This window comes from Hibiscus syriacus, unplaced genomic scaffold, assembly GCF_006381635.1.
Source record: "Hibiscus syriacus cultivar Baekdansim isolate YM2019G1 unplaced genomic scaffold, ASM638163v2 tig00112354_pilon, whole genome shotgun sequence".
In the NCBI taxonomy this organism is placed as follows: domain Eukaryota; kingdom Viridiplantae; phylum Streptophyta; class Magnoliopsida; order Malvales; family Malvaceae; genus Hibiscus; species Hibiscus syriacus.
The window spans coordinates 264,526-276,669 of NW_024063314.1; the positions used below are offsets into that span (position 1 = coordinate 264,526).

General features: G+C 34.4%; 3 protein-coding genes across 4 annotated transcripts; 2 read left to right on the forward strand and 1 right to left on the reverse strand.

Annotated features, from left to right (window-relative positions):
* The first annotated feature begins 810 nt into the window (after positions 1–810).
* LOC120178592 (EKC/KEOPS complex subunit TPRKB-like) lies at positions 811–9,312 on the forward strand. 2 transcript variants are annotated; one of them, XM_039184407.1, is made up of 8 exons: positions 811–916; positions 1,652–1,718; positions 1,810–1,932; positions 2,031–2,114; positions 2,217–2,303; positions 2,390–2,512; positions 4,478–4,483; positions 9,302–9,312. In XM_039184407.1, exons 1-6 carry the CDS (start codon positions 849–851, stop codon positions 2,474–2,476), a joined length of 516 nt encoding a protein of 171 aa, XP_039040338.1. In that variant the 5' UTR covers positions 811–848; the 3' UTR covers positions 2,477–2,512; positions 4,478–4,483; positions 9,302–9,312. The 2 variants fall into 2 exon arrangements, with proteins under 2 accessions (XP_039040338.1, XP_039040339.1); XM_039184408.1 differs by lacking the exons at positions 4,478–4,483; positions 9,302–9,312 and having other exon boundaries at positions 2,390–2,630.
* On the forward strand, positions 3,791–6,355 carry LOC120178585 (protein CYPRO4-like). Its single transcript, XM_039184402.1, has 2 exons — positions 3,791–5,457; positions 5,805–6,355. Exons 1-2 carry the CDS (start codon positions 3,862–3,864, stop codon positions 6,084–6,086), a joined length of 1,878 nt encoding a protein of 625 aa, XP_039040333.1. The 5' UTR covers positions 3,791–3,861; the 3' UTR covers positions 6,087–6,355.
* LOC120178591 (cold-regulated protein 28-like) lies at positions 7,605–8,702 on the reverse strand. The gene is made up of 3 exons (XM_039184406.1): positions 8,324–8,702; positions 8,036–8,249; positions 7,605–7,923 (listed from the first exon to the last, which is right to left on the reverse strand). Exons 1-3 carry the CDS (start codon positions 8,492–8,494, stop codon positions 7,754–7,756), a joined length of 555 nt encoding a protein of 184 aa, XP_039040337.1. The 5' UTR covers positions 8,495–8,702; the 3' UTR covers positions 7,605–7,753.
* Positions 9,313–12,144: the final 2,832 nt, after the last annotated feature.

Sequence of the window (12,144 nt, forward strand, 5' to 3'; positions counted from 1 at the left end):
AGATACTGTTGGTTAGATACCTTGGTTCGAGCACTTGGAGGATCAACATATCTCTTGAAGTAAATCAGATTGTAATGTTTTGATCTGGCAAGTTGACTTTATTTTGGTGACATGGACCTTATTTTAAAAATATCGGATTTTATAATGATAACTCTTTTGCTAATACTGTTCGGTTTATTGTGATTTTGAATTTGAAGACATATTTTAAATTAAATTATTATTTATTTGTACTATATTTACGAGTTGGATTTTGATAGTATAATTTGTTTATAATTTCATGTTATTTATAATGTGATTTTATATTGATGGAATAACGGTTGCGAAAAATGTCTTTAATAATCATAATGTGATCCACTAGACTTAGTCGAAACGCATAGACCGGGTCTAGGGGGTTACAAGAAAAATGGAAGGAGATGATCGCCTCCCTATACCTTTAGTTAAAAATCTATTTTTATCTTAAAATTTTATAAATTCATCTTTACTTAAAAATTTATTCGTTCGTTCTCTTTCATAGAAAAATATATTTTTGACGATGATAATAGATGCTCTACTAAAATAAACGCCGGATCTGAATTATTTATATTATAGATCACGTGTTTACCGTCTTATTTTAATTATGCTTCATATTAAATTTGTATTGGCAATAGTTTGCGGAGTGAAGCACATCATTTTGAAGTTCAGTACTAATTTAAAAATCGGAAATAGTTTGGGGACATTTGGTAAAATTAACTCCCTTTTTTTAATTATGAAATTTTCCAGATTAAACGCGCCGTATTGGTTCTATAAGGTAAGCCAAAACCCTAGCTTCCACATTCAAGCTACTAATTGTTAGTTTTCACAGAGCAGAGATGAGGGTCTTTCAAGTCAATGGCAACACGCTCTCGCTTGCCCTCTTCACCGACGCCACCAATTCCAAGTAACTTATCCTTTTCCATTCCTTATCTCGAAGCTGAAACTCTTTATTTAATGGTTTATTGTAAGATTTATGCTCTAGTTCCGAATTCTTGTTATTTTCATATCGTTTTTAGATGTTGGAAAATTCTCAGGTTTCGTTGATAATCGAATGCAATCATGAATTCTTAGGCTTATTCCAGCTAATTTCAGATTTTGGCTTTTAATTCCATATCTCCATTAGCCTGTTTAGAGCATTTGGGGAAAAAAATTCACGCTCCTTGAAGTTCTTCATGGTGGGATTTCTTAGAACATACGGAATTTTATTATATGCTGACATTGGGTAATTGATAATGGTGTAGTTGAGTTGAACGGGGCTAAAACTGTAGAAATTTTGAAATTTGAGGCAGGCTCAAGCTTGATCAAGTTTCATTTTGAAATCTTTAGTTTGATTCTCGTTCTCAGTTTGAGCTCAATTACATATGCTTAAGTTTGAGTTTGAATGCAAATTTGAAACAATAAAAGCTCGATTTGCTCACAAATTACTCGAGTCAAGTATATTCAAATTCAGTTAGCTCGACAATGATAGAGTTGAAGTTTTTTTCTTGTCAAACACGAATAACTTGCGACTATATGTCTTGTTTTCACCCCTAAATTAATTTTGCCCAGTTTGATACAAAATGCCTCCAAGAGAAAGGAGAATGTTCTTTGAAAGACTGTTTATTTTCCGAGTTCCTTTACCTTGTTTGTGATCTTGCAGGGAACTCCTGGACTCTATGCAAGCTGGGACACTTGATCCTGAAGTAGCATTTCTTAATGCATCACTTGTATGATTCCTGAGTTTACATTTTTGGTAAAGTTAAAAATAATTTTTTCATACAGTTTCTCTGATCTCATGTGTATGGATGATCGATACAGATTCCAGATGTTTTTCCTGTTCTAGCTGCTGCACATAAGACGCTTATTTCCAAGTCGCGCGAGTCATTGACTACACGAACTCTCCATTCCGAGCTTGTTTACAATTACTCAGGATCTAAGCATGTAATATTCCTGAACCATTTATGACAGTAGTTCATTGCCCATGTTTTGATTATTTTGAGATTTAAGTTAACAACTGAAAAAACGATGGTTATTTCCAGATCACCGAGTCCTTGAAAAGATGTGGTATTTCTGAAAATTCAAGTTATGTCCTTGCAGCTCGATTTAACGCTTCTCCTGATGAGGTGATACTATCATCATATGGATGTTTTGCGTTGAGCTATTCTATGTTTTTCTTTTTATTGTATCCCACCGATTCCATGTTAATTTGTTTAGAATTCTCATAGATGAAAGCCGTGGAGAAGCTTATTGATGGAAAAGAGATCAATCTAGGCGAGTTGGAAGGAAGAGCAGACCAAGCTCAGATACAAAAGGTTTGTGATATCGATCTCTATATTTTATTGCTCCTGTCACCTTTATCCATCTGATGATCGATTTATCGTTTTTGGGTATACTTCAGCACTACAAAATTTCCGGCCCGGAGCTAGGCATATCCACTCTTGCAGATGCCATAACATGCCGAATCGCTGCTCGAGATGCTTTATGAGAGTGGTCAGTTGTTGTCTCTTTGCTGTTTTTCTCATTTCGTATATGCATCCTTCCATCGTTTTAGAGTTCTGTGATTACAATGTAGATTCAAGCGCCATTGCTTGGAAATTGTGGTTAGTTCAATGTATTCAAAAATTCAAACTTAAGACTTACGTGACTCCGATTTCAGTTTCTTTCAAGTATCTGCATATGATCTTCATGTTCGATACATATTTGGATATGAGTATGGTGCAACAGATACGTCTTCGTATTTGGTAATTGGATATGATTATAATCAGAGTCGAGCCAGATTGGATATGATTTTATGTTTCTTTTCTTCGTATAAAAAACAGTTGCAATCTGTTAAGAGGGGAATCCAAAGCTTCATATTATGGGGTTTCTCTAAACGCGATCCAAACGCGTACTATTAACGGTTAATTTTTTAATGATTTGCGTTTTAGAACGCGACGCGTTAACGAAGGCGTGCCTACCTAAGCACGCTAACCGATAATATCCGGTAACCTACCTTTTCGAAAGCAAGGTGTCATTAGTTAATTAAGGTAAAAGTAGATTAGAGGTCTTTGTATTAAAAAAAATTAAAAAAATAATTTTATATTTTTTAATACGACCCTTTAACTTAAGGAATAAGTTTAATATGACCTTTTGATTAATGCTTTTTTTATCGTTGATCGTTATGGTATTGGTATTGATATGACGGTCTATAATATTGACATAATAGTTCATGGTGATTGATAACATGACGGATAACATAGTGAATTGGTTAAATTGATAATTCAAACATAACATATAGATTGACATATTAATAGTGTGGATCGTCATATTAGTACTCTGTAACGATCAAACAATGAAAAATATTAATTATCAGGTCATTGAATTTTTCTTCTAAATTTGAGGATTATATTAAAAGAAAAAGTAATACAAAATCACATTAATTTTTTTGAAATTAGTTAATAAGTTAAAATTCCTTTTACCTCCAATTGAATTTAAATTAAAAGTTGTCTCATCTATTTCACCTTGTTAAAAAAATCAAAACCAAAAAAGGGTTTGTACTTGAGAATTCAAATTCCTTGCTTTTCGGCCAAGTTGCCATTATTTAACAACAAAAACACAGAAAAGAGGAATCTAATGATTCATTCACAATATAAAATCAAAAGTAAAATTAAACTAAATTATGTTTAAAATAGAAGTGAAATATAGAAAACAAGAATGTTATGACCGGTAATAGCCGGTGAATAAAGCGCCAAACTCGGGTCTATAAATACAGCAATAGCCTCTTAAGTTTCTCCGAAATCGAAAATTAGCAAATCATAACCTCTGAAATCTCCAGGAAAAAAAATCAGATTACCCCCTCAGATTATTTGCGAAATTCAGTAAGATCCAAAAATGGGCACTTCACAAAGCAGGGAAGATCGAATCACTGACTCAGAATCCGAAGAAGATTATGAGGAAGAAGAACAGGAAGAAGTGCAATACGACGACGCTTTAAGCGATCACCAAAACGCCCAATCTTCATCATCAACCTCTTCAGGTACTAGCAAAGGCCTCGATGATATCGATGCTAAGCTCAAATCCCTAAAGCTGAAATACAATTCTCCTCAACAATCGATCCCCAATCTCAAAAACCCGGTGAAGCTTTACCTTCACATAGGTGGAAACACTCCCAAAGCCAAATGGGTAATCTCTGAAAAGCTCACTTCTTATCGTTTCACAAAGGTGAACGATGACGGTGACGATGATTCCTGTTGGTTTTTGGAAGTGGGTTCGAAAGTTAAGGCTAAGGTTTCAACCGAAATGCAATTGAAAATGTTTGGGGATCAAAAACGGGTCGATTTTGTTGATAAAGCTGTTTGGGCTTTGAAGTTTTTAACCGATGAGGAGTATAGGAATTTCGTTACCCTATTTCAGAATTGTTTGTTTGAGAATGTTTATGTTATGGAAGCTACTGAAGAGAATAAGGTTAAGGTCTATGGGAAGGAGTTCATTGGATGGATGAAGCCGGAGGCAGCTGATGATTCTGTGTGGGAAGATGCAGAGGATCATAGCTCGGATTCAACTCCGGTTAAAAGGGGTCAAGAATTGATGGAGGAATTTGAGGAAGCTGCTAATGGGGGTGTCCAGAGTTTGGCTTTGGGCGCGTTGGATAGTAGTTTCTTGGTCAATGATTTGGGTGTTCAGGTTTATAGGAACTTTAACCGTGGGATTAATGCTAAAGGTATTTGTGTTAAGTTTGATGCTGGCAGTTCGAGGATTGGAGAAAATTCTTCCAATTCGACTCCGAAAAAGGCCCTGTTAATGAGGGCGGAGACGAATATGATGCTTATGAGTCCGGTGAAGGAGGGGAAGCCTAATGCTAACGGGCTCAAGCAGGTTGATATTGAGACGGGGAAGATTGTTAGTGAGTGGAAGTTTGAGAAAGATGGGGCTGATATTACCATGAGAGATATCACCAATGATACAAAAGGGTCGCAATTGGATCCATCGGAGTCGACCTTTTTGGGATTGGACGATAATAGATTGTGCCAATGGGATATGAGAGATCGAAAAGGGATGGTTCAGAACATTGCCACAAGTGATTCACCTGTATTGCATTGGACACAAGGGCATCAGTTCTCGAGAGGGACGCATTTTCAGTGCTTTGCTAGTACTGGTGATGGATCGATTGTGGTTGGATCACTTGATGGAAAGATCAGGTTGTATTCGAAGACATCAATGAGGCAGGCCAAAACTGCGTTTCCTGGACTCGGGTCGCCAATCACTCATGTAGACGTCACCTATGATGGGAAGTGGGTGTTGGGTACAACTGATACATATCTGATCCTCATTTGCACTCTGTTCACGGATAAAGATGGGAAGACGAAAACCGGGTTCGGTGGTAGAATGGGGAACAAAATTCCAGCACCCAGACTGTTGAAGTTGACTCCTCTTGATTCACATCTAGCTGGGAATAATAATAAGTTCCATGGTGGCCATTTCTCATGGGTAAGATCCTTCATTAATTGTTTTCAATGATACTGTCTGTTGGTTGAACTTAGTATATTGTTCCTCTAGATTTTGATTTTTGTTTGTTGTGCATATCATTTGATGTTTCGTGAACTTGAATTTTCCTAACGCATTTCCCTATTTACACATGCTTTATAAATGCTTAGGCTAGGCCAGTGTGCTTGTTTTAAGTTGTGTGTAAAACAAATTAACTCCTCCATTCTCCTGTGATTCATCAACATTGGATAGTTTAAATGACCATTTTGTGTTGCTACTACTTGTTACTTAGATAGTGCATGACATTCATTTACATTCGGATCTGAATCGTGTATCTGACTCTCTTTCAGGTTACCGAAAATGGCAAACAAGAGCGGCACTTAGTTGCGACAGTGGGGAAATTCAGTGTGATTTGGGATTTCCAGCAAGTGAAGAACAGTGCTCACGAATGCTATCGAAATCAACAGGGTCTCAAGAGTTGTTATTGCTACAAGATCATACTGAAGGACGAATCTATCGTCGAGAGCCGATTCATGCACGACAACTTTGCCGTCAGTAACTCACCTGAAGCTCCACTGGTTGTGGCGACTCCGATGAAAGTCAGCTCGATCAGCCTCTCCGGTAGACAATGACATCTGCCCAACACACTACTTTCCAAATATATGAAAAAGAACTCCCATGTCGTATGCACAGTTGTATCCAACACTCGAGTACCGAGTAGCATAGGCTTTTAGGGTTTGTTTTGACTGCACTCACATTTCATGCTTTTGTTTTTTGTTCTTAAATCTTTTTCATTAAAAAATGTCTCTGAAACCTTCTCCTCTCTGGTTATTGGAATTCAAGAAGCTTGGATTGTTGAAAATGTAAGAGTTGATTTTTAACTTGCAATGATTTTTGTTAATTTACTTCGTGTAACTCCCAACTCTCTTTTACAACAAACTTGTTCTTTTACAGTTTAATCCTTTAGGGGTTTTTTTGTTTTATTTAATTTGATTTTACCGTAATTCTTTATATATTTTTTCTTTTATCAATTTCTTAAATTTTCTATTCATATCAATAATTAATCTTCGAAATCATATTATAAATTTTATTTGTAATGTTAAATAAAATAATAGTATATATTATGAGTGGAGAAAGTTATTTAAATTACAATCCATTGACATAATATCAGATGTATGTGTTGAACCAAACATGTCCAACAGAGAAGCATATCAGATGTATGTATCGAACCTTACAAGTGTGAACAAGCCTAGATTCTGAGAAACATGTTTTTGTTGAAGCAATTTCATATCAATTCAACGTCAATTTGATATGATCTGATCTGATCTGATCCTCATCATTGTTTAATTGCATCACATCAGAAATAAATCTCAATGTGTATTTTATGTCTTACAAGATCTTTGAATCATGACCCCTCAAAACTCACTAAAGAGCAGGGTGACAAAACCCCAAACATTTCACGACTAGAAATACAATAATTAATTGGTTGGGGTTTCGATCGATCCGAAAGTAATTCACAGAATATATCATGTTCAATAGTATTAAGTTCGCTTGCATGCATAAACTTACATACGTATGCACACATGCATTCATACGGACGTTTACGCGTGCAAAATGATAAGAAGAAACTAGCAAAAGGAATATACAACTTCAAATGTACTAAACTAGAAAAAGTTATAGGAAATGTGTAGCAAACATTTATGTACTAACTTACGTATGTATATACATGTGTAACTTCCAAGATAATTCATTTTAAAATTATTTTGATATAAAATTTTATAGTTTTTATCAGAGTTAATATATATTTTGATATTTAAATTTAATTTCTTAAAAAATATAAAATTTTAAAATATCTAATAAATATTTTATAATAATATTATCTTTTTTGTATAATATTGAAATAGAAAATGAGATCAACTTTTAAAAACTAAACACAAAATTAATAAATTTACATATAAGTTTATTTTCATGCCATCATCATCATCATCCATTACCATAATTTTTTTTTACATAAAAGTAAATCGTTTATGTTTTACATGTATCATAAACTAGGTATACCTGGCAGAAGTTAGATTAGCATGCAACTCGCAGCACAGATGTAATAATAAAGATGACTAAAAGAAGAAACGAGTTCTTCTATACCTACCTTGAATCTATACCAAATCTTCTAACTGCAAAATCACCATGTTTTCTCCACCCACATGTACAGCATTCTCTCCCGGCCTTTCTCTGCAAACGAGCACCGGGTAAGAACTTGCCGAATTTGTCTCATTAGTCGAAACTTTTTCTTTCTGCTTCATTAGTCGAAACTTATCTCTTCCTTAGAAAGTATAGTACGCTGGACTTTAGGCAGGTGAAGTTCTTCCGTTGAAGCATCATGCATTGTTGTCATCTTCAAGCGTTTTGCCCCCGAGACACGGCTGGTTTTTTCTCTTTGGTCTTCATCGACAAAATTCTGATCCGAAGCCTCTGTTAAAGGCCAAATACTTGTTAAACAAAAATGATGCATGGAATGGGGAAACTTACAAAATGAAGGAATTAGGAAGAAGAAAATTTGCCAGCAGATTGAGGCTAGATTTACCAGTGGTGCAGCAACCTAAGGTCGTGTTACTTCTCAAGTAGGTTCCACCATTAGGAAGCACGGTTTCTCTTGAAAGAGCAAATGTTTCTGTGCTGCTTTTGCCAGCAGATGTAAAACGATGTAACGGACTTTCCCAGATATCACTAGAATCAGCAGTGCTGTCCAACAACGGGTCATTACTCTTCTGGTAGCAGCCATCTTGTAGACCCGAAAACTGAAAAGAGAATCGAGATGAGTTATTGAAGGAAGGCAATTAATTGAAGATGAAATGCAGAGTAAGTCTCCAACCTGATGACAAGAATTATGTACTTCAGCAGGCAGTTGTTGTGTTCGACATGGCTCCCACATTTCCTCTTGCGGGTGACAGCCCCGCAAACTCATAGAATAATGCAATTGCTTAACAAATGATGCCTCTAGGAACTCAAGATACGAACTATGCTTCTCATTTGTCCAAACCATAGTTCCACCCTGCTAAAAGATATAAAATCTCAGAAAAGATTAAAGCTGCATGACAATCAAAAGAGAGATCTAACCATAAAAAGGTACATAAACCAACATATGTTACAGGACGGGGGGATTCAACCATTTGCACAAGGCTAACTAATAAAGAAGGAAGAGTTCCCCCAATAAGGGGACATTCTTTAACTTACCATTGAATTTAAATGGCTGAAGGTTCATTCTGTTAGGTTCTACCTAATCTTCCCACCTTTTTTATATATCTTGGTTAGAATTTATCAAGGCAAACAGAAGGAAAAGTGCTCAACATTAATCTACTTGGAAGACCGTTAATGGAGGTGTTGTACTTAAATAGAGGGAACTAGAGCATGCTGAAAACCTAGAGAGAACTAAATCCCAAGGGCCATAAAAAGGAAAATACAAACGTAAATTCTGCTTCTCAAAAGGCCAAACAATAGATCTCCATAATAGCACAATGTTCCATACAAAGTAATATGAAATAACTCAAGTAAAAAATAATAATAAGAATCAATTAATCCAACTGAACACTCTCTTCTTCCATTAAAGATCTTAGTTAATGCACTTTTCTATCCAAATGCTTAGCCTTGGGCAAAAAGAATGACATAAGCCATTTTCTCACAAATCTTGCATTCAACCTCAGTATATCTTCAAGATTCATATAGCATGTTAAACAAGAATGTGGAATATTCCAGACCATTGCACAATGGAAAATGTCTAAAATAAACTTAATATTTTAACATAAAAGAATAACATATTATAAAAAATCAACAAGGAACTGACTTGAAAAACAATGGAGCGATTCATCCTTTAGAAAATAAAAGAAAAATGTAATCCGAATTAGCAAGTTAAGTCACCTCAAGTACAATATTATCATATTTCGAACATGCATGCAGAGGGAATGAACGGTGCTAAGTTCTCTCCGGCTCTATTTTGTCAGAGACTGATTGATAGGGAAGCCCTGTTTTGATCTTGCGGTGGTTACTTTTGCTGACAATTCGTTGAAATTATAAATCATCTTTCATTAATACTGGAGAAATGAAAACTTTTGCTCTATGATTGTCATTTTAAGAGTATATTTAGTAATGCAATATCTAAAGATATAGAGTCCATTCATTTGGAACTACAAGATTTTGCAATAACAATGCCCCATTAAAAATTGATTCGAACAACCAGCACTTACTTGGTGCTAAATAAAGAAATCAGTCATAATTTTACTCTGCATTTCCATTCCTCTACTCCAAAAAACTCAATCATATCTATTCATTAAGCATAACAAAAACTGAGTTTCTCATACAGAGATCTGTAGATGCACAACCGAAAACTAGCAAAATAAAATTATTTATTATAGTCTTTATTTTTAACAACAAACATCATTCACTGCAAAAATGAAAACGGATAATAAATAAAAATAATAATATTATTATAACGTAATCGATCTCCTTTCTCTCTCTCTATTATTCCCTAACAACTTCAAATCAAGCCAGCAACGTTTAAAAAATAAATAAATAGAAGAACATAGATAAAATTTTCAGCAGACGAATTATCATATCAAGTTATAGACAAAAACTACACACGGAAAATCATGGACGAAGAACAACACAAGCAAAGCTATAATTCAAAGGATAAAAGTTGCACTTAAAAAGAAAAATCGGTAGATTACCGGTGTTCCATTAGCAGTGGGCTCTCGCAAGCTCTCAATGGTTACACCAGAGGCAGAGGAGTCCGAGATCGTCTGAATCGACTCACTGAGACAGGCCAGAGAATCCGGATCCGGAAAATTCCACCGGAGAATATGTGCCATTGAACTTTCTTTCTTCTTTTCCTTTTTGTTGTGCTTTCAAATCGGAGAATAAGAAAAACGTGAAGATTGTTCAGAATTTTAAGAGAAAATTATTCCTTCAAATTAGCAGAGAAAATAGAAGGAAGAAAGAGAGAGAGAGGCGGTGTTGTTGATTTGTTGTTACGGGCGCCAATAAAGGTCTACAAGGCGACGCTTTTACACGTGTCAATATATCAGATGAGAGCCATGTCATAAGGAGCGATAATATCTTGGGCCAATGTCAACCAGATATTTATTTTTTTCCTCTCCGGCACCAAGATTACCTGATTGCGCGCTTTTAACGGTACACGTGGCAAGATTGAGAGGGGTCCAATTGGTGTTTAGTCCTTATACTATGTAAACATTTTATATTTAATTCTTAGATTTTGTTTTGTTGAATTTTAATTTAGTTATTTTTTAAAAAAATAACGAGGATATTTCATTTATCCAAAACCGTATTAACAAACGTATTGTCATTTACAGAATAAACAAATACAGTCGTGAAATATAACAATAATCGTTTAGTGATAGCCTGATAAATAAAAACATTAATAAGTAAAGCAACGACGTACATAAACTGATCACATCAACGGCTCCGAGAATCAAACATGAAAGAGAAAAACTTGAAGAAAAACCAAAATGACTAACATAAAAAGTGATCTCCCTTTAATGGTAATCTCATTAAACATATATATATATGCGATAATCAACGAATCATCTTGTACAAACGAACAGATGAACCAAACATCGAGAACACAACCAACCATGGATTCATGTAAAATAGTAGACCGAGAAGAAAACCAAATTAAAAAACCTACATCGAAAATCTACAAACACCGGTAGCCATGATACCCTTCATCAAAAAGGGCCCAGAGAAACATTATATTAAACTAAGTTAAAACTAACAATGAAAAACTAATAAAATAAAGAACGAACGGGAAAAGGAAGCAGAAGGACAGGTAGGTGGTCGTGACGGCCACCACCGCTGTTTTAAAATAAGATTTTGGAAAACCGTCGCTGGAAAAAATTAATCGGTGCAGAGAAAACTTTTAGAGTGGGAAGTGGGTAATTTAGTTATTTTTAAATAATTATAATTTAAGTATATTATTTTATATCAATTACGTCAAGATTGAGACTTCAAAGTTTAGAAAATACAAGAATAAAAATTAATGAAACTAAAGTATAAAAACTAAATCTGAAATTTATGTATAGCATAAGACCTAATGGTGGGATTTGATCTAAATAGATACATTCACGTTTACCGTTGACTTAATTTAATTTGAGAAATAAAACTTTAAATTTGATCTATCATTATTGGTTTGAACTTGAACAAAACTAATAATAGAGTTTGAAGTAAAATAATAAAACTAAATTATTTTTAATATAATTATTGCATTTATTAATTTACTTATTCAGATCGATTAATATAAAAGTTTAGTATAGATAATTCTCGTAAATCATTTTTTCCATTCAAACTCATCCTTTATTGGGTAAACACCTTATCTTTAATAGATCACTGGTACTTAGTTCAAACTTATCCTTTATTGGGTAAACATACCTAATCAAACAAGCTAAAAGATTATTATTTATTTAAAACCAAACTCAAACTTTAAATATGCAGACTTGAACTTTGAGACACGTTACATTGGGATATATAAAGGGTAAATTATGAATTTCATCACTTAACTTTCTATTTACTTCTATTTTGGCCACTAAAATTAAAAAAAATTACTCACTAAACTTTTGATTTGTTTCCTATTTTAGTCATTTTATAGTTAAATATTGAAAGTCGTTATGGTTGGATATTTTTCCT